At 37.1% G+C, this 22,909-nt stretch overlaps 1 protein-coding gene across 1 annotated transcript in view; it reads right to left on the reverse strand.

The window, feature by feature from the left end:
- CPD (carboxypeptidase D) overlaps positions 1-22,909 on the reverse strand; it is a 67,797-nt gene that overhangs the window by 6,438 nt on the left and 38,450 nt on the right. Inside the window, exons 9-18 of the mRNA XM_082678753.1 lie at positions 14,839-14,941; positions 14,209-14,351; positions 12,921-13,090; positions 11,240-11,563; positions 9,065-9,260; positions 6,662-6,797; positions 5,606-5,737; positions 4,711-4,806; positions 4,542-4,606; positions 476-607 (exon numbers count right to left, since the gene is read on the reverse strand). Coding sequence (XP_082534879.1) covers positions 476-607; positions 4,542-4,606; positions 4,711-4,806; positions 5,606-5,737; positions 6,662-6,797; positions 9,065-9,260; positions 11,240-11,563; positions 12,921-13,090; positions 14,209-14,351; positions 14,839-14,941 — 1,497 coding nt within the window. The remainder of the gene's footprint in view (positions 1-475; positions 608-4,541; positions 4,607-4,710; positions 4,807-5,605; positions 5,738-6,661; positions 6,798-9,064; positions 9,261-11,239; positions 11,564-12,920; positions 13,091-14,208; positions 14,352-14,838; positions 14,942-22,909) is intronic.

Below are 22,909 nucleotides of genomic sequence, written 5' to 3' on the forward strand. Positions count from 1 at the left end.
GAGGCCTGACAAAAACAAACAAAACAACAAAACCCTCTGTAAGTCTAGCTTATTTGTCCCTCCCCACGGACTCTGACCTTGTTTGCTACTCATTCACTGCTTCAGAGGCACGGAGATGGAAATAAGGGGAGAGAGGCCTCTGATAGAGTCAAAGCCTAAAATGTTTGAACCCAAGTCTTCCGACGTCTTGAATGCTTTACTTCCCACCACAGGACACTGTCTCGAGTGACTCTGTGTGATATTCAAATGGAAGAACCTGCAGCATCTCACAGGGTTAAATTACCTCAATATACATCAGATATGCGAACTCATGGCACCTGTTTAGGCAATAAAAAATGAACAAAACTCTCCTTTCTACATACATTTAAAATAAACAATACAAAATTTTGGTAAAAGATTAAGAAAATATTTTGGTAAACGTTTTCAATGACCATATTCCTGGGAGTTTGCTTCTAGTTAAAAGGGAAAGACTCACCTCCACCAACATGCTAAGAAGAGATTTTTTATTTTCTGCCCACAACGAAGGGAGTTGTGCTGCACTAGGAAAGTAGCAGCAGCTTGTGTATACTGTGATTTCTGGACAGTGGCCATAGGTAACACTATAATCCTGGAATATAAGATTCAAAAACAAATGTAGGAAAATTAATAAGTAAAAGTAAGAATGAGGCTAGGTAATATGACAAATGGAATGAATGGAATAAAAAGAAAAGCTGGGTGATGTAAACAAAGAATCTGTAAAGCATTTTACAGCAAATACAAATAAACCACTTGGTATTATAACCAGTCACAAACATGGCCACCCCCTAAGAGAGTTCTTAAGATCAGGGACTATGTCTAATTCATTTTTATATCTCCAGTGCTTCTTACAGTGACTGGCAGTAGAGGGGTTCTTATTAGGGTTTGTTGAATAAATGAATAAGTACATGCAGAGGGTCAGCTTCCCTCTAAACCCTGGAACTTCACTGCTGTTACTGCTGTTTTTTTTTTTTTCTTTTTTTGCGGTACGCGGACCTCTCACTGCTGTGGTCTCTCCCGTTGCGGAGCACAGGCTCCGGATACGCAGGCTCAGCGGCCATGGCTCACGGGCCCAGCCGCTCTGTGGCATGTGGGATCTTCCAGGACCGGGGCACGAACCCGCGTCCCCTGCATCGGCAGGCGGACTCTCAACCACTGCGCCACCAGGGAAGCCCCTTACTGCTGTTTTTGAGTTCTTAGAGGTAAAAGCACAAGTATTTGCTCTCTGATACCCTCAATCTGCAGGCTCGAACCTACCATACAGCAATATAGCAATTATTTAGGTAGGAACTACTTGTGTGGACAGGTTCCAAAATCTAACTTACCACTTTTTCACCCCAAACCTGTTCTTCTTCCTAATTCAATTAATGACAGTAACTCATTTTCTCACACAGGTATGAAATCTTTTGTCTTTGACTTCAATTTCTTGCTGTCATCCAGAATTTGCCAAATCCTGTGAATTCCACTTCTACAATATCTCTGGAACTTCATCCCTTGATTCCATTCCCATTGCTACTACTCTAATCTAGGCCCTCAGTAGTTCTCGTCTAGGCTCTTCTAAACCAGTCTCCCTGTGCCACAGTCTCTCCTTCCTCCAAACCATCTTAACCCACTGTTAAAAGATTTCCATAGAATAGCTCAGATCATGTCACTATATCCCTGCTCAAAACCTTTCATGGCTTCCCATTCCTTATTAAAAAAACAAAGCATTCAAAGCTTCAAACTCTCTTTCTATTCTTGTCTTCTGCTGCTCTCCATTACATCCCATATTCTAACTAATGTAGACTGATTCTTTAAAAAAAAACATTTATTTTGTATTGGAGTATAGCCGATTAACAACATTGTGTTAGTTTCAGGTGTCCAGCAGAGTGATTCTGTTATATGTAGACACGTATCTATTCTTTTTCAAATTCTTTTCCCATTTAGGTTATTACAGAGTATTGAGCAGAGTTCCCTATGCTATACAGTAGGTCCTTGTTGGTATAGCAGTGTGTACATATTAGACTGCTTCTTGACCTCTGCCCTTACTGCTTCCTCTTTATGGATGTCTCGGTTCACCATCTCTGCATCCCTAATGCCATCTCATCTATGAAAAGAAGGCTACATCTCTGACTAGGTGTAACCTTTTCTGTCTTTAATTTCTCATGGCACATTGAGATCTCTTCTAGATCATAGTGATTAATTCTGTAACATAGTTATTTGTTTAATGGGCTACAGAATATTCTCTATCTTTCATATAGAAAAGTGCCTCACGCATAGCAAGTTCTTAATAAATAAAGGAGGGAAGGCAGGCAGAGAAAGGAATGAAGTCAATTTTCTGGTTGCACGTGTGAACGGAATGATGAGCTAACCACCCATCTGCTAACAACTCCTGACTAATTTGAAATGGATGGACAACAAATGAAAATGCTCTCAGAAATAAATTAAAGACGACATTAAATGGAAAGACATGTTGTATTCTTGGATAGCAAGACAATACTGTCGAGATGTCAAAACAACCCAAAGTGATTTATAGATTCAACACAACCCCTAACAAAACCCCAACAGCCTTTTTGCAGAAAAAGAGAGGCCAATTCCAAAATTCAAGTGAGACTGGAAGGACCCTTGAGTAGCCAAAACAATCTTGGAAAATAACAAAGTTGGAGAACTCACAGTTCCCAATTCAAAACTTAGTACAAAGCTACAATGTTCAAAACAGTGGTCCTAGAATAAGAATAGACATATAGGGGCTTCCCTGGTGGCACAGTGGTTGAGCATCTGCCTGCCAACGCAGGGGACACAGGTTCGAGCCCTGGTCCGGGAGGATCCCACATGCCACGGAGCAACTAAGCCCACGTGTCACAACTACTGAAGCCCACGTGCCTAGAGCCCCTGCTCTGCAACAAGAGAAGCCACCGCGATGAGAAGCCTACCCGCTTATGAGAAAGCCCGCGGGCAGCAAGGAAGACCCAACGAAGCCAAAAATAATAAAAATAAAATAAAAAAAAAAAGAATAGAGATATAGACCAATAGTATAGAATTGAGAATCCAGAAATAAATCCATACATCTACGGTCAATTGACTTTGACAAGGATGGCAAGACTATTCAATGGAAGAAAGAATAGTCTTTTCAACAAATGGTTCCAGGACAACTGGACTTCCATATGCAAACAAATGAAGCTGAACTCCTACTTCATATCATATACAAAAATCAACTCTGAATATATCAATGACCTAAATATGAGAGCTAAGTCCATAAAATTCTTAGACGAAAACACAGGGGTAAATCTTTATGACCTAGCATTTGGCAATGAATTCTTAGATATGACAATAAAGCATGAGCAACGAAAGAAAAAAACAAATTTGGCTTCATCTAAATTAAAACTTTTGTGTATCAGAAGTTTTCTTGACATTATCAAGAAAGTGAAAAGACAACTTACAGAACAGGAGAAACTATTGACAACAGAATAGGAGAAACTATTGACAAATCAAACATCTGGTAAGGGTTTAGTATTCAAAATATATAAAGAATTCTTATAACTCAACAACAAAAAGAGAAAAACCCCAACTTTAAAATGGGCAATGGATTTGAATAGACATTTTTCCAAAGAAAACATACAAATGGCCAATGGGCAAATGAAAAGATGCTCAACATCATTAGTCATCAGGGAAATGTAAATCAAAACTAAAGTGAGATACCACTTCACACCTACTATGATGGCTATAATTTAAAAAATGGAAAATAAATGTTGGTGAGGATGTGGAGAAACTGGAACCTTTATACATTGCTGATAAGAATGTAAAATGGTTCAGCTGCTGTGGAAGTTTGGTGGTTCCTCAAAAGTTAAACAGAGAATTACAACATGACAAGCAAATCCACTTCTAGGTATATACTCAAAAGAATTGAAAACTGAGGCTTAAACAGATACTTGTACACGAATGTTCACTGCAGCATTATTTTCAAGAGCCAAAAGGTGGAAACATCTGTCCATCAAAAGATGAACTGATAAACAAAATGTGATCTACACGTACAATGGAATATTATTTAGCCATAAAAAGGAATGGAGTAGGTGATGTATGCTTCAGAATGGATGAACCCAGAAGGCATCATGCTAAGTGAAAAAAGCTGGACAGAAAAGAAAAAATATTGTACAATTCCACTTATATGAAATATCCAGAATAGGCAAATACACAGAGACAGAGAGTAGATTAGAAGTTACCAGGGGCTGGGAGAAGAGGAGAATGGGGAGTTATTGCTTTGGGGCACAGAGTTTCTGCTTGGGGTAATGAAAGTTTTGAAAATAGATATGGTGATAGTTGCATGACACTGTTAATGTAATTAAAATATCACTGAAATTATAATTAAAAATGGCTAAATTGGCAAAAAAAATTGCTGTCAGGGGTTAGTTAGTTTAAGGGCTATCATGTCAAGGAAGCCACAAAGTAGATGCCATTCACTTTACTATATCAGAAAAGTCACCTATTCTTTCACTCAATGTCCAATATGTATTTATAATTCCATTCTCACCATATTCTATAAAGCATACCTTCATGCTGCCCAGGTGACTGTGCCATTCTGCTCCACGCATTACTCCTCCTGGAATATTCTCATCTATAGAAGCATTGAGAGATGTAGGATCAACAAGATCATAAGGCAAGTCCTCATCCTCTCCCGAAACAGCAACAACAATAACAAAGGGTAGGGAAAATACCTACCTGATTTGTTTGGGCAACTGGGCTGACCCATATGCATCGATGGATGATTATTTGCATAAAGAGATGCCAAATGCTTTAGAGTCTCTTTGTTTTCCACTACAAAAAGAAAAATACAGAAGTTAGCGGAGAAATTGAAAAGATTTGTCTCCAAGTTCAACTTCATGGACACAAAAGTCATATTCCTTTCCTTCTAGTAAATCTTGTACCTCACTGAAGTTTATTGAGGAGTTATTATAATTAAGCACATGGTTCTGTTCACTCCAAGATAATCTGACCAAGAAGATAAGCATCTTCCTTATATTAAAAGGCACTAACGGCGAGTTTAACAAGTTATCACACTAAAATACAAACCTATTCTGGTATGTTTTACTACATTTGGGGGCAACTGTGGCCTAATTACAATATTCCTTGTAAGCTGCATTGCAAGCAACACAAATTATCTCCATATACAATGCCTCAGAGAGATTCAACAGGCAACTGTTTAACTCACCACAAGGTGCAACCAGTCAGTCAAGGTTTAAAGCAGGAGAGGGCAATTCTGTATTGTTAATGTTTGGTTACATAATATGGATTTCTTGGGGTGGGCATTCTGTCTTATTCCCTTTTGTATTTCCAATGTCCAGAGATATAATAATTGTTCCATAAATGTTTATGGAGTAAAAATTGAGCAGATGTGACAAGATGGCTACACTGAATAAAGCTAGGCCATCATTAGATCTGACCTCCCTGTTCCAAGTAACTGAACTGTTGATGTATGTACAGACTTCTTAGGCTGTTTATTCATGCAGTGTGCTCAAATGCTCACCATTTAAAAAATTTTTAGAAGGGATGTTACCTAATTGAAATTTCCTATTTAAGCTTAAATAGTATATATGTAAAGTGACACTCTACATACCTGTTTGTACTGGCTTGTCATATGGGTATGTGACCAGCACTGAACCACCATCTAAAGCAACAGAAAGACTGAAGTCCTGTTTCTGAATCAAATTTTCAATGATGGCTTTAGTTTCAGGTTGGGAGGCATTATCTAAAAATATAGAAATGTCAAACATAAAATACCAAGTTTTAAAATTTTAGTATGAGCAGCTAAGAAAATATTCCCTACTTGAGCACAGTCAAAAGGCTAACTTACAAAATCTGTAGATAAATACTTTATTACTCCATAAGCCACTACCTCACGCAAGAAAGATACTTCCTAGGAGGCAGGTTATTTTGAGTTTTACACCCTTTAGGATAATGTTGAAAGGTTAATGACTCTAACCAAGTTTAAGAAAATTCTTACTGGAAACAAAAAGGGATGGACATATCCTCTTTTAAAAAATAATAACCTGTCCTTGAAAGAAAATAAGATTTTCAGAAATCAGGGTATTTCTGAAGCATTGTTTGCAAGAGCAAAAAATTAAAAAGAAACTAAATGTACATCAGTAGGGAAATTGTTGAATAAACTAGAGTACCACCATATATTAATAGCATAATAAGATGCCATTAATAAGAATGTTAGAGATCTATGAGTACTGAAATAGTTAGATGTCAATGATATATCCAATAAAAATGTTGCAGAACAATATGTATAGCTGATGATCCTATTTAAGTAAATAAGAAACAGGCCCCTTCAAATCAATACACACATACATTGTGTGTGTGTATACGTGTGTGTACACTCATATATAAGAGAGTAGAGAGGAAGAATATACATCTCTGTATGACTATGATGAAAACCTCTCCCCCAATATTATTGATTGAATTTCTAAGAAAAAAACTTGAATTACTTTTGCAAATGAATAACAAGAAGAATTTGAAAAGTTTTCTAGATGTCTCTATTCATTTATATTGTACATCCTAAACAAGAAAGCACCCCTTACTCATCTATAAAATAGGATCAACCAATCTCCTAGCAAAGAGAAATAAAATTATCTACAAAGTACTTTAATGACCTAAATATTGGTCTTACTTGTGAAGTCTGTATCCAGGTCTTTGCCACGAGCATTTGTCTGTCCTATCTTTGAAGTACAGTCTTTCTCTTGTGCTCTCTCTCGCCCATCTGGATTTAGAGAAGGGACAATCACAATTCTAGTCCTGTCGACCAACTAAAACGGAAACAGAAATCAATGAGTTTATTAGCTCTATGTAGAATCAAAAGGTACCCTCCCATGCTTCAAACAGAAAGTCTTTATTGTTTGTTTTAAACACAGATTTAAAAGGCAGAACTGAAAAATAAATAAAATTTCTCTCTTGCTCCAAAAAAATTAAAAAAGAAACAAAAAACTGCACAGCTGCTGTTCCCGGAGACCTCCCAATATCTTACAACAGGGTCAGAAACCACTGTCTGTAGGCTAAACCCAGCCTGCTGCTTGCTATTGTAAATAAAGTTTTATTGGCACACAGCCTTGCCCATTCATATGACTTTTTTTGTTCTGCAATGGCAGAGTTGAGTAGTTGCAACACACAACATCTGACCCACAAAGTCCAAAATATATACTATATGGCCCTTTATAGAAAAAGTTTGCTGACCACTGGCTTAGATCAATCATAACTGACCAATAAATAAAAATAATACAAATACAATAAACATAATAATATTGTATTTATAATAATATTGTACTTCCAGATTAAAAACTGGAACATATAATGTGACAAATATCAATGTATGTCTGGAAACAATGAGACAGAAGAGTTGAAATCAGCATATCAAGAAAAAATGAGGTGGGATATTTGTCTTACTCATAATTTCTCCCTCAAATGAGCCATATCCAGAGGTGTTAATACCTACATTTATGGCATGAATTTCTGATATAATTCATCCTACATATTTCTAATAATAAATCAGAATAAGTGATCCCTGGTTTATTTATTCTAGTAAAATTGTCAATAGCTTGAAAATATATTTGCAATCCTTTAATTCATTTATGCTGGAATCTCTGAGGGAGATTTTTTTCCTATATGCTTGGGCTTAACCATATGTCTCTGGGTATATGTATATTTTCTTGAACTCTCCAGACAATTCTGGCACTTAGCTCAAAAGAAATGGCAATCTAAAGTGATCTAAGCCTAATTAGACCAGTGAGGCAAATTCTCATAAACTAGGAGTTCTGAAATTCCTGGTAGATGTTTTACCTGGGATAAATAGTCTCTTATAACCTTAAGATCAGTAGGTAGTAACTCTGGCTAAATGTTAGAATAACCTAAGGAGCTTTTAAAGAAATATTGATGCTTCTGGGGATGGAGCCCAGGCACTGGTATTTGTAAAAGCTTCCCAGATGTTTTCAATGTATAGCCAGGGTAGAGAACCACTGTCCTAGGTAATCTCCCTTTTAAAAAAGAACAACAACAAAAATCTTTGAAATACTCCTGCAACTCACATGAAGAAGTCAATGGGATCTGCTTTGCTGAAAATGGTAAAATAATTTTTGATCAAGTCTGATTTAAGTTCATCTCACCTAATCCCACATCATGGGATCCTAATCATGACATCAATTCTTTCCAAATTTCTTTCAGGGGAGGCAGTAGGGTAAAACAGAACAGCACAGGCTTTAGAGTGAGACATGCTTGGGTTTAAATCCCTGCTTTACCACTTAGTAGCTGTGTGACCTCCTGTAAGTTATCAAATATCTCTGCCTCAGTTTTCACATCTATAAAACGAAGCTAACATAATTGCAGGGTTGAGGATTAAATTATGATGTATGTAAAGTACCTAGCACATAGTAGGTATTAAACACTAGTACTTTTTCCCTTTCCTAAATTCTATACAGACAGCGCCAATTAGCGAGTGTTCTAGACAGATGCACACTCTTTCCTTCCTTTCCCTAAGACAACACAGAAACTAGGTTGCTTAATCATACATAACCAGCTTCTGGATCAACGTTCTATTCTATAGTCACGAGCGACTAAAGTAGGCACTGCCATATCACTTTTTCTAAAATCTCTTAGCATCCAAGGTGTCCAATAATTTCATCTTTATTACATGAAAAAAAACCCGATTTCTCTTCTACCTCGTTTTTCAATATACTATCCTAGTTATAAATAATTGGCAATGGAAGTCCCTCTAATTAGAATATACATCACTGTGAGTAAAGATTGGAAGGGTAACATAAAGGAATAGAGGACTGAATGCAAATCTTTATTATTTTTTTCCTCTATGGCTCTTAATACATACAAAGAAATATAATAGAAAGACACTATTAACAATGACTATATACCAAGGTCCATTTTTAAAGAGTAAAGTGTATAATGACCTTAAATGTACCTCTGTATAAAATCTAACAGGAAGTTAAATTTTTAAAAAATGGTGCCTTGGTATCAGTGTATCACTGAGCTTTTTCCTTTTAAAGCATGTCAAAACAGGCTATTTTCTTACTTGGGTAACAGCTGGGTTCTTTTTGTAGTTTAGGCAGAGAAATTCTGCCAGAGCCAAAAGAAGTTCAGTTCCAACTGGAGCATTTCCATGGATGCCAGCAACAAAACGAATCTTTGGTTCTTCAGGCTCAGATACATTGGGCTTATTGGAGATTTCAAGGGACCAAATGTGACGATATTCAGCACTCTGTCCCAAACTTTCAAAAATCAGAAATAAAAAGTCAGCAAGTAATCAAGTATTATGTTAATGCTGCCTTACAGATTTTAAAAAAACAAATGAGAACAAAATTTGAAAAGTCTTAAAAAGTCTTTAAAGAGTAAATCTTTATGTCAGACTACTTTAAGAAAATTAGGTTCCCTTAATCAAAGAAAGTCAAATAGATGTGAGATACTATCAGATTTAGGAAAGATCATGATTTAGTTCAGCATTCCTCCAAATTGTCATTCTCCTATCATCTTCATGATATTTACCCAATCTTCTATAATCTATACTACTCTTTAGTTAATATATGTCTTTTTTTTTTTTTTTGGCTGTGCCGCCTAGCATGTGGGATCCTAGTCCCCTGACCAGGGATTGAACCCGCGGCCCCTGCAAGGGAAGCATGGAGTCTTCCAGTGAAGTCCCAGGGAAGTCTCTAGTTAACATATGTCTTTTAAGTTAACTCACTTAAAATTTTATTATGGAAATATTTAAATATACACAAATGCAGAGCAGCTTACTTTTAAAATCTAAATTAATTTACACAAATAAGACATTTTATACTTTAAATGCAGTACCAAAATTACAGCAAAACTAATTGAAAAGGCCTGCCTTCTTTGATATAAAGGGAGATTTACAAGAGTTAGATAGAAAAAAAATATTGGCATTAAATTGAGGATTAATAGAATAGACAAAGTACCACTATCTCACAATGGTATTTAATGATACTTAGCAACCGTTGGAGAACCACCTAAAACTGCCTTGTGTCCCACCACTGGCAGGTGTTGCATATTTGCTGGGGAACTATTTAACTAAGAAGTCCATGTTTAATTGAAAGGTTAAAACAAAACAAATGAACTAAGTAAATGGATAGCAAAATAATGTCCAATTTTTTGTTTTAAAATAAGAAAGTCTGTAACGTCTATATGGCACTAACATGGACAGTATTAAAACCTGACCTGGGCAGAAATGTTCAAGAGTCAGTTGCGGAAGAGAGGTAATTGGTATTGCCAAAGTAAATATCAGTCTTTGCAATTACAGACATTATAAACCAGTATTTGAGAAAGTAAATTTACTGGTAAAATTAAAAGAACCAATGAAGGAAAAAAAGTGAAAAAGTGAAAGTCTAGTTAATGTTCATTAGGTTTGTAGTAGAGAACTGTAAGTTCAGGGCAAAAAGTAAAGGCCCTAAAATAGGCAAATAATAGGAATCAACAAATCAAGGAAATAGTTTTGAGACAGTGAAAGTGAAGCAGAGAAGCCTAAGAAGTGAAGGTAAAAGTTGTCTCAGCCATCAGTTTTACATAAGCCGGTACTGCATGTTTTCCCAGAACCCTCAATCACATATGTCCCTAAGGCTTCAGGGAACCATGACTGTGAGTAGAGACTGAAGCACAGAAAATGACAGCCAACCAGGCTTCATTATTTAATTTGAAGAAAAGGTTAAACATGATCCCTGACAAGTGAGCTCATAGTTCCAAATTTGTCCCTGCCCCCAGCAAAATGAAACAAACTAAATAATATTTAGTCAGAACGTGAATCTGCAACTGAGAAGTAGAAAGGGTTTTGAAATCAAAGTAATCATTAGAAAGAATGATTTTACATTTTCTGGAGGCACAAGCCACACACTGCTAAACTAACAAGTAATTCTGCTCCAATGTTTCTCATAAAAGTTTCCAAGATTCATTGTTAGAAAGATCTCCAAGCAAACATCTGTTTCAAAATAAGTGAAATCCAACTCTCTATACATTCAGCTCCCAAATATCTCTAAATAAATTACAAGAACCATTTAATGTGGCTTATGCTAAATGTAACCTCTTTAAAATGAAGAAAGAAGGAAGGAAGGAAGGAAGGGAGGGAGGGAGGGAGGAAGGGAGGAAGGGAGGGAGGGAGGGAGGGAGGAAGGAAGAAAGAGAGAGGGAAGGAGAAAGAGAGAAAGAAAGAGGAAAAAAAGGTAGCAAGAAGGGTGACACTTACTTGGTAAGATTTGTAATATGTGGGTAGTTCATCACAAGTCCTCTCAGAAACTCTGATAAGTCCTTGTATGAATGGTATCGATAAAGAGCCAGATTTGAGGAGGAGCGTAACATGAAGCCTTCCAAACCATTCTCAGCTGAAAGGTCTTTAATTAAAGTTTCAAACTCTTTAGTAGTCGGATCGCTGGCACCCTCATTGTTGGTGCTGTCCCCCTTGCCTTTCTTTGATTCATTGTTTGAATCTGTTGAAGATCGAACAAGTGTGAAGTTGACCTGAACAGCACCTTCACTGTTTACCGTCACATTCTTGGTAACTGGATTATACCTGTAATAAAGGAGACAGATCAGAGCCACGCTTCTGCAGCTGGAGTACCCAAACCCTGGGAAAACAGAGGTGTGCAGAGGATATGTGAATCCTAGAGATAAATGTGGTGCATCTCCCTAAAGAGTCAAATTGTTAACTTTGTGAGAATTTAAGATTTGTTTTAAACATTAACGAAGACCATACAAGGGTAGACTATAAAACATAAATGAGTTTTTAAGATTAAATATATGACTTCAAAAGAAAGCTCATGCTTGCAGTGTATACGCCCATATTTCCTGGAATCTGAGTTCACTTGTCTGTCATCAGGGAATATGGTGGAAAAAGTTTGAGAAGTACTAACTTAGGACATTCTCTGCCAAACGCATCATTCTTGCCCCATTTTTCAGACACCTTGATGCTTTGGTTTTTCCAATACTATGCCAAAACTGAAAAAAACCAGAATAAACTTCTTTACTCGTTAAAGTTCTAACCCATTCATTTACAGACCACTTGATATTTGAAAACCATTTTTTAAAAAAAGGTAACAATAACTTTAAATGTTTCCATGTATTTACCCTTACTTCAATGAGTGTTCAAACTAACTCTTCAGAAATAAGAGAGCTAGTAGGGGGAGGGGAAAATATTCTGTGGGAACACCTACATGTATCAAATATAAAAAAGAAAACTACAAGAGGATAAAAATTATAAGTTTCGACTAAAAAGTAAGGTGGCTCCAGTTCTAAGGTATTTGTAAAGGAGGAGGAACATAAGGAATATTAAGTTTTTTCCAAGGGAAAAGGTCATAAGTTAATTTTTTCTTTTCAAGTAAATATATCTTTGTGGTGAGAAAAACTGTAAAAAATATGAAAATGGCTTTTCTCAGAGAATTAGCAGTAAGTAAGAAAATCTCACTTGATGCGAGAAGGCAAAGGTACAATAATAAAAAATAAGTGTCTGTGAAAGAGTTTTAAAAGGGTACAAATGTAAAGTGGTGGTATTTTGGGGACAACATGACTAGAAGTATGCAGAACAGAAGTCTTTTTTTCCCTACTAACAAGTACTTCCCAGAACTGTTACCCATAGTGAAGGAAATCAGTCACTATGGCTTTACATCTGGACAGGGGAAGGTGACCTGAGAGGATGAAGGTAAAAGAGGCTACTGTTCAAAGTGAATAATTTCACAGATTCCTTACATTTGACGGTTCATGTACTCACTGTGCCATCAGAGAAGAGTCAAATGTGTAACCAGCTCTAGACTTCTCAGCGTTAAACTCAAGGTTGCTTAGCCTCTACAGGGCTTTCTGGCAATAATCTTTTAGAATGGAACTATGCTTGTTTCATCTCCAAGCACTCAATTACAAAGCATTCAGTAACTCACCCTCGAGCAGATGCTGTGATTTTATAAGTTCCTGGAACCAACAGACGCCAGTAATCTCCAGTTTTGTAAGTAGTTACTGGGTGATTAATTTCAGCAACACTAATGGTGGCATTTAATATACCTCTGCCATCTGTGGCATCTAGGACGAATCCTTTGACACCCTGATGAACCTGGATAAAGCACAAGGACACCCAGATTTTACTGATAAAGATCATCATCTAATTATTTTGGAAGTTCACATCCAAAATAACAGATTGTTAAATAATGTAAACATGTAGAACAAATAGGAATTCAGGAGCTCAGAGTAAAGCTAAATGTAACCGCCCATTAAACAAAATATTTCAGTTTCTGAAAGGCTAGTTTTTCATAAGTTAGATTTGTCTTTATCTTCCTATCAGCTGCAGAAAGACATTTTGAGGACAAGTGGAGGAAATTTGAACATGGATTAGGTATTAGGTAGTATAGGGAGTTACTGTTAATTTTCTTAGGTGAGATAATAGCAATTGGAGAAGTCAGGTAGGAGAATTAACCTTATTTTTAGAAGATGTATTCCGAAATACTTTGGGATAAATATCATAACACCTGCAATTTATACTGAAATAGTTCAACAAAAGCGTGTGTGTGTTTATATATATATAAAATACAAATGCAGCAAAGTATAAAAATTGTTAAACCTAGGTAAAGGAATAGTAGTATTTATTGTTAGTCTTATAATTTTTCCTGATGCTTAGAAATTTTCAGAATAAAATGTTCTAAAAAATTAGTATGCAAACTCACAGCCATTATGCCATTCTACTCAGCAAAGTACTGGCACAAAGTATTAGTCAGATTATCCTAATAATTTTAACCACTATTAGCATATTTCTTATAGTCTTTACCTATTGGCCACGATGCACATCCAAACAAAAGGAAATTAATCGTTTCACAGTAAACCAATGGCGAAAAAAAAAAAAAATTTACCCCATAGCCCATCTTTATCACTTGACAAATTCTTAGGCATGTACCCAATCTATAGTAGCCCTTTATAAAGACAAGGGTAAAAAGTGACCACTAACCATTAAGTGCCAAACATCATCACTATATTGTTTAATCATTTTTAACTCTTCTCTGCGCATATAAATAAACTCATTTACATCCATGAATTTTCTAGATAAATATACGAAAACATGAATAGGTCAAACTGGAATTCAAATGAGGTGTATTCTAAAATCAATGCATGAAAACCACATGTACACACAAAAATCTTCTTGCTCTTGGGAGAAATTTCATGTCACTCCAGAATCGTCACCTGTTTCAGAAACTGGATTAGAGATCTTCGATTCTGTTCCCAAAATTTGGGCAGATCTTTCTCAAATGGGTATTTCACACAACCAAGTTCAATAGTCACTTCAAAGCAGTTTGTTTGTAAATAGTTCCAGTCCTGCATACCACCTGAAGGATAAAAATTTTAAATTAGTTACTCTGAAGAAGTTCTAACTAGCTCAGATCCCAAATCGTAAGCAACATTCCTAGTAAAAAGCCAAATTCATCTTTTATCAGCATGGCTGAAAACCAATAATGCGTTCATTTGAGAGCTCTCTGATGCTTGTGGTCCAGGTAAAACATCTGTACTTTCATGTTCAGGAAGAATTCAAGTGTAGCTCACACTCTTCTTCTTAGCACATCTAAAGTTCTTTGTAATAGCCAGCAGTAAAATATAACACTTTCATGAGGTTTCAGTACATTATTTTACTCAAAGGTCAAAGTACACCAAATATTAAAAATAGTTGAAACGGTAATTTGAATGTTTTAAACTATTTATACAATATTTTTAAAAGAATGATTCTTTCTCAAAATTAAAAAATCAGTAACAAGCAGTGCCATCCAGGGGGACAGAAAATCCATCAAGTTATATGGCCTTAATATAAAAAATGTTTACCTGGGACATTGTACCAACTGGCTCCATTTGTTATTCCATGAGGAAAATATTCATTAGGGTACATATTCTTGCAAGGTCTACCTTGAAACATCTGGGAATTCTCCTGGAAAAAAAAAAGAATTTTTACTTGTATTTGTTTGTATCTGCATCAAAAAACATGGGAAGGATAAAGAAAGATAGGAAGAGTGTTTAACAATAGGGTATATGTGGGGGTGGATGGAGTCATGGGAAGCAGTGACTTTCTACCTATTTTTTAAAATCAAAGCTAAACAGTTTATGCTCTGTAAAAAAAAAAGTGAAGACTTCATTTATTACTTGTAATTACAAGTAATATAAAAATCCAACCCAACCCCTCTCAAAAACAAAAACAACACTGTTCATATTCGTACTTTCATTTCATGATCTCAAGAAGCTTGAAGTCCAAAAGAGGTAATTCACACACAATGGAAAGTAAGCATCTTTCTCTGACTTCTTGGGGACTAAGGTAGCCCCGCTGTGCTTTGACTGCACTCTGTACAATTATTTTATCCTGTTAAAACTGGTTGCACCTCTTTTCCCCCTAAAGACAATACACTACTCCTTGAAATAGTTTGTGTCTTTGTGTCCTCGGCATCCAGCAGTGTCTGCATAGCACGTGTGCAATTGCTTGTTCAATGGAGAGTAAGAAAAACTGCCACAGAGGCACAAATAAACACTACTGGGAGCTAGAGGAGAGAAAGATTATTTCTGACTAGAGTGGCAGGGGAATTTTCCTGAAGAAATTAAGCTTTGAAAGGTGGTCAAAACTTCATTTCTCTCTTTTGTAAACAGAAAAAGAAAAAAAGTACAGAAAAGTGTAAAGAGAAAAGTAATTTCTCACTTTCCCATCACTGAGAATTAACCATTTAACTTTAAAAGATACAAAACAACCCCCTTTCGTAAACTTGACATACCAATTACAGGCTTATGATCCCACCAATGTTATCAAATGAAAGCTATTGTTTTAGGTTACTGGAATATTTGTGTACATGCTCTTTTGCTCTCTGGTTTTTCCACTAAACACTTGCACACATCTTCTATGTCTCTATATCCCCATCTCCATTTCCATCAATATCTATCCATTTGATTATAAATTATATAGATGTACTACTGTACTAATTAATATAGTATGTATATTACAAACCTGCATTAAAAAAACATTTTAAAAACAGAACGTCTAATATAGTCTTCCTACATCTTAACGGATCATCTAGTATAAAACCCACTCTAGACACCACAGTTCTAGGCAATTGCTGTCAACATTTTGACTTTATTCTCAGAGCAATAAGGAACTTGTGAAGACTTCTGATGGAAGGGTGATAGATGATATATTCATGGCTCTAGGAAGTTTATTCCAATAATAATGTGAAAAAATGGACCAAAGCCAGGGAGACTCATCAGAGTACTACTGAAATAATCCAACTGAGAGATAATGAGCATCTGAAACGTTGTGACAGATAGGTTTTACCATGTGTATTTTACCATCTTCTTTAATTCTCACTACTCTACTTTGATAATCTTTTTTGAAAAAACTAATTAAAAATTTTAAAGCAGTTTGACAACTTAAAGAAGATAGGGGGTGAGGATGTAGGTGTCCAATCTCAGTCCATACATAAAGAGTCTAAAATATATACCAAGACAGTAAATGATTCTCTTCTTTTTGCTTGGCTATAGTCTCTAATCTTTTTATAATAACTTTCATTATATGAAACAACTTTTTAAAGAGGCATTTACATAGTGGTGACAGCTAAAGCAACTGGATGCAATTGCCAAGACAGTAAAAATGGCTAAGGACAGAATATGGAGGCGGGAAAAAAAGTAAAAGAGAGAGGTTGAGCCACTGAAAGAGAAAAAAGGAAGCAAAGCTCTCTGCTATATAATGTAACAGAGATCAAGGGGAGAAGACAAGAGCGTTAGACTTCAGAGGTCAAGAACATTTTAAAAAAATAGACTTCTGGTAACCTTTGAGGGGGCACTTCCAGGTAAAACAATGTAGGCAGAAGACAGATGACAAGAAACTGAGGCATGAGAGAACAATAATGAAGTGGAGATAAGCAGAGACTATTCACTTTTCTTATTCTTTTCTTTTGACTTCTTTTGAACTAATTTTAGAGTTGCAGAAAAATTGCAAAAATAGTACAGAGAGTTTTATATGCCTTTGATCCAGCTTTCCCTGATGTTAGCATCTTATATAACCATAGCACAATGATCAAAACAAGGAAATTAACACTGGCATGATACTATTAACTAAAAAAACCTATATTTTATTCAAATATCACCAGTCTTCCACTAATGCCTCCTTGAAATTTTCTCTTCACTTATGTCACACTGTATAGCTCCATTTTCTCACTTTCACTTAATTGAATTCATTGAATTTCATTATACTTAAAATATAATAAAAGTTATTGTAGAAAGATTAGAAAATTGAGGCAAGCCAAAAGAAAAAAATATAAACCTAGAGATCACCAATCATTTAATATTTTGGCATATAACTTTTGACGTTTTTTTAGCCTACATATGAACTGAGCATGGATACCCCACCCCTGAGTCTTCTCTAGGTTCTCAAAATCTGCTTTATTGAAATATAATTCACATCCCACACAACTCACGCATTTGAAGTATACAACTCAATGGTCCTTGGTATATTCACTCAGTTGTGTGACCATCGCCACAGTAAATTTTCGGACATTTTCATGACCCCAAAATAAACCTGTACCCATCAGCACTCCCCATTTCCTCCCAACCTCTTCCCTGCCCCTCCCTACATCCCAAGCCCAAGGCAATTACCAGTCTATTTTCTGTCTCTATGGATTTGCCTATTCTGGACATTTCATATAAACGGAATCACACAATATGTAGTCTCTTGTGACTGGCTGCTTTCACCTAGCATGTTTTCAAGGGTCATCTAAGTTGTAGTTTGTCTCAGTACTTTATTTTTTTTTTATGACTGGATAGTATTCCATTGCATGGATATATCACATTTTGTTTATCCACTTATCACTTGATGGACATGTGGGTTGTGTCCATTTTGGCTATTATGGATAATGCTGCTATGAACATTTGTGTACAAGTTTTGTGTGGGCTATGTTTTCATTTCTCTTGGACATATACTTAGGAGTGGGATTGTCAGGCCATATGATAATTCTATATTTAACATTTTGAGGAACCGCAATTGTTTTCCAAAGCAGTTGTACCATTTTACATTCCCACCAGCAATGCACAAGGGTTCCAATTTCTCCACATCCTTACCAACCCTTGTTCTTTTCTTTTTTTTTTTTTTAACTATCATCCTAGTGGGTAAAAAGTAGTATCTCGTTGTTTTGATTTGCATTTCCCTTTTTGTGAGCTTGTCGGTCATTTGTATATTTCTTTGGAGAAATGTGTATTCAGATTCTTTGCCCATTTTTCAATTGGATTGTCTTTTTATTATTTAGTTGTAAGAGTTCATTATATATTTTAGATATAAGATCCTTATCAGATATATGGTATTCTCCTATGCTGTGGGTTGTCTTTTTACTTCCTTGATTATTATCTGTTACATGTTGAATTATGTCTCCTCCAAAAGATATGTTGAAGTCCTAACCCCCAAAACCTCATAATGTGACTGTATTTAATTACAGAGGTAATCAAGTTAAAATGAGGTAATTACAGTGGGCCCTAATCCAATATGACTGGTATCTTTATTAAAAGGGAAAATTTGGATACAGACAACAGGGAGGATGCCATGTGAAGACAGAGGACTGGGATAATCCATCTAGAAACCAATCAATGGCAAAGACTGCCAGAAAAACACCAGAAGCTAGGAAGAGGCAAGGAAGGATTCCCTTCCAGGTTTCAAGGGACCATGTCCCTGCCAACATCTTGATTTTGGACTTCTAGACTCTAGAACTGTGAGACGGAAAATTGTTACCGCAGTTCTAGGAAACTAGAACAAAATGTATTAAAGTTTGCAACAAAAAAATTTTTTGCAACAAAAATGTATTAAAGTTTGATGATGTCCAGTATGTCTTTTTTCTGTCACTTGTGCTTTTGATGTCACATCTAGGAAACCATTGTCTAACCCAAGGTCACAAAAATTTATTTCTATATTTTTTCCTAAAAATCTCACAGTTTACATTTAGGTCTATGATCCATTTTGAGATTATTTTGGGGTATGATATGAGGAAGAGGTTCAAATTTATTCTTTTGTATGTGAATATCCAGTTTTCCATAACCATTTAGTGAAAAGATTTTTCTATCCTCATTGAATTGTCTTGGTGCTCTTATTGAAAAATCAACTGACCATAAATGTAAGAGTTTATTTCTGGACTATCAATTCTATTTCTTTGATGTGTATATGTCCATCTTTTTTTTTTAACATCTTTATTGGAGTATAATTGATTGCTCTACAATGGTGTGTTAATTTCTGCTTTATAACAAAATGAATCACCATTACATATACATATATCCCCATATCTCCTCCCTCCCACCCTCCCTATCCCAACCCTCTAGGTGGTCACAAAGCACCGAGCTGATCTCCCTGTGCTATGCAGCTGCTTCCCACTAGCTATCGATTTTACATTTGGTAGCGTATATATGTCAATGCTACCCCCTCACTTCATCCCAGCTTACCCTTCCCCCCTCCCGCATCCTCAAGTCCATTCTCTATGTCTGTGTCTTTATTCCTGTCCTGCCCCTAGGTTCTTCAGAACCATTTTTTTTTTTTTTAAGATTCCACATATTTGTGTTAGCATACGGTATTTGTTTTTCTCTGACTTACTTCACTCTGTATGACAGACTCTAGGTCCATCCACCTCACTACAAATAACTCAATTTCGTTTCTTTTTATGGCTGAGTAATATTCCATTGTATATATGTGCCATGTATATGTCCATCTTTATTCCCGTATCACAGTGTCTTAATTACCACAGTCTTGAAGTAAGTTTGAAATTGGGAGATGTGAGGTCATTAGCCCTTACAATTTATTCTTCACTTTAGAGATAATTTTCTTTTTCTTCCATTACTTTCCTGAATTCTATCAACTCTCTTTCATTTCTTCCTGTTTCTTTTTTCGTTCCTGTTTTAATTTTTTAAATATCTGAGCCTATGTGGTTTTTCATATTCTCAGTGTGCGTTTGGGTATAGTCAATCTGCCTGGAGTGTAAACTTAAAGTTTTCTTCTGCTTCTTGATTGTTTTTTGGTAGTGGTAAGGTTTCCTCAGGTGATATGTGTGAAATTCCATTTCCTGATTTTTTCTGCAATGGTTCCTCATGGGTTTTTTTACCTCTTGTTCATTTTTTTTTTTTGCGGTATGTGGGCCTCTCCCGTTGCGGAGCACAGGCTCTGGACGCGCAGGCTCAGCGGCCATGGCTCATGGGCCCAGCTGCTCCGCGGCATGTGGGATCTTCCTGGACCGGGGCACGAACCCGTGTCCCCTGCATCGGCAGGCGGACTCTCAACCACTGCACCACCAGGGAAGCCCCCTCTTGTTCATTTTTATTATACTGAGCTGTTTCACATGATTCCTAGTTAATGGTGCCCTTTTTCTGTCAGTCTAGAAGTCAAGGTATTTTAATGTGATTTTTGTTTGTTTGTTTGCTTATTTGCCTTGGTATAAGGGTGGAGCTCTGAGTCCACTGATTTTATGGTTCTCCGCTGTCTTGGACAACGCTACATTTCCCCCCTTTTCTCTTTCCCCTTCACTATCTAATTGTCAAAGGCCACTTCTTCATTTCTTTTTGCTTTTCTTCTCTCCCAGAAGTTGGGAGATTGAAAGATTCTCCTTTAAATCCAGTTTTCCTTTTAAATTGTGCCTATTCCTTTAAGTCCACCAGGTCCTTTAATTTGCATGTACTTTGAAACCTCTTCCCTATATTCCAGTGCTTTCATCTGCCCAGTTACTATCTTAGTATTTTCAGATTTAGGTTTCAGATGTAGCGTGTTTTCAATGTTTGGTGGTCCTTCCGAATCACCTTTATGCCTGCTGTTCCTTAAAGCCCCCTCTTTTGTCTTCACCGATTTTCTTGGTCTGCTTTTCCTTACCATGAAGCCTTGTGGCAGGGGGAAGGTGGCTGGGTGCACAACAGATCATGATAGATCACAGTCAAGAGAAAGGAGGCTGGAGTAATGATTGAGGAATTTAATTGTCACCTTCCCATTTACAACAGAAGAAACAAAGACAAAGAGGAGGCAGGGTGCTGTGGGATCAAGAAATGAAGAAGCGTGATCAGCCAAGATGGTGGAGTAGAAAGACCCTGAGCTCACCTCCTCTCACGAGCACACCAAACTCACAACTATTTGCAGAACCACCATCAGCGAAAAAGACCGAAACCTATCAGAAAAGATCTTCTACAACTAAAGACATAAAGAAGGAATCACAACAAGATGGGTTGTGGACCATCTCAGACTCGTGATATAGTCAAGTCCCATACCCATGGGTGGGCGGCCCACAGTGTGGAGAATAATTATATTGCAGAGGTTTTCCCACAGGAGTGAGAGTTCTGAATCCCCATCCCACTCCCCAGCCCGGGGTCCTGCATAGGGAAGATGAGCCTCTAGAGCATCTGGCTCTAAAGGTCAGTGAGGCTTAATTTCAAGAGTCCCACAGGACTGGGGGAAACAGAAACTTCACTCTTAAAGGGCGCACACAAAATCTCACACACTCTGGGAGCCAGGACGAAAGCAGTAATTTGATAGGAGCCTCGGTCAGACCTACCTGCTGATCTTGGAAAGTGTCTGGGGAGGCGGAGGGCAGCTGCAGCTCACCCTAGGGACATAGACACTGGTGGCAGCCATTTCGGGGACCTCCTTCTACTGCATGGACACTGGTGCTGGCAGGCACCCCCGTGGAATCCTCCCTCTGGCTCATTAATGCTGATACCTGGCCCCGACCCAACAACCAACCTGTAGGTGCCAGTGCTGGGATGCCTCAGGCCAAGTAACTAACCTGGCAGAGACACAGCCCCACCCATCAGCAGACAGGCTGCCAGAAGATCTCCTGAACCCACAGTTGCCTCTGGAAATAGCCCTGCCCACCAGAGGGCCCAGGACCCAGCTCCACTCACCAGTGAGAAGGCACCAGTCCCAGACTCCCCTGGGCCCTGACCCTGCCCTCCAGGAAGCCCACTGTAGCCTGTGGACCAGCTTCACCCACCAGGGGGCAGACACTAGACATGAGAAAACTGCAATCATCAATAGATGAATGGATAAATAAGCTGTGATACACACACACACACACACACACACACACACACACACACACACACAGCAGAGTACTACTCAGCCATAAAAAAGAATGAAATTTTGCCACTTGCAACAACATGGTTAGACTTGGAGGGCATTATGCTAAGTGAAATAAGTCATACAGAGAAAGACAAATACTGTATGATATCACTTATATGTGGAATCTAAAAAACACAACAAATTAGTGAATATACCAAAAAAGAAACAGACTCACAGATATAGAGAACAAACTAGTGATTACCAGTGGGGAGAGGGAAGGGGCGAGGGGCAATGTAGGAGTAGGGGATTAAGAGGTACAAACTATTATGTATAAAATAAGGTACAAGGATATATTGTATAACACAGAGAATATAGCCAATATTTTATAACTACAAATGGAGTATAAACCTTAAAACTGTGAATCACTATATTATATACCTGTAATTTATATAATATTATACATCAAATATACTTTAATTTAAAAGAATTAGGAGGAAAAAAAGAAATGCGGAATATGGGTAAAACACAAATAAACAATAATTGAGAAGACAGAATCAGAATGAACACACATCAGATTACTCACAGTTCCACTTTAGTTCAAGGCAAAGTGATCTACTGAGACTAAGACAAAGCTAGGATTAGAAGGCTCAGGAAGAGGATGAAGGCTCAGAATCACCACAGTGGGAAATGAGCCACGGAGTCACGTAGCAAAATGTGAAATATTGCCAGGTAGAACTGAGGGCTCAGCTGAGGTTAGAGAGCACTATATATACATAGTGTAGTCAATTGCCATGACTGTGTGACTTTTCTGGGATGTAGAAGAGAGATGATTGTAATTACTAAGGGTTGGAC

The sequence above is a fragment of the Grampus griseus genome, assembly GCF_964374135.1.
Source record: "Grampus griseus genome assembly, chromosome: 20".
In the NCBI taxonomy this organism is placed as follows: domain Eukaryota; kingdom Metazoa; phylum Chordata; class Mammalia; order Artiodactyla; family Delphinidae; genus Grampus; species Grampus griseus.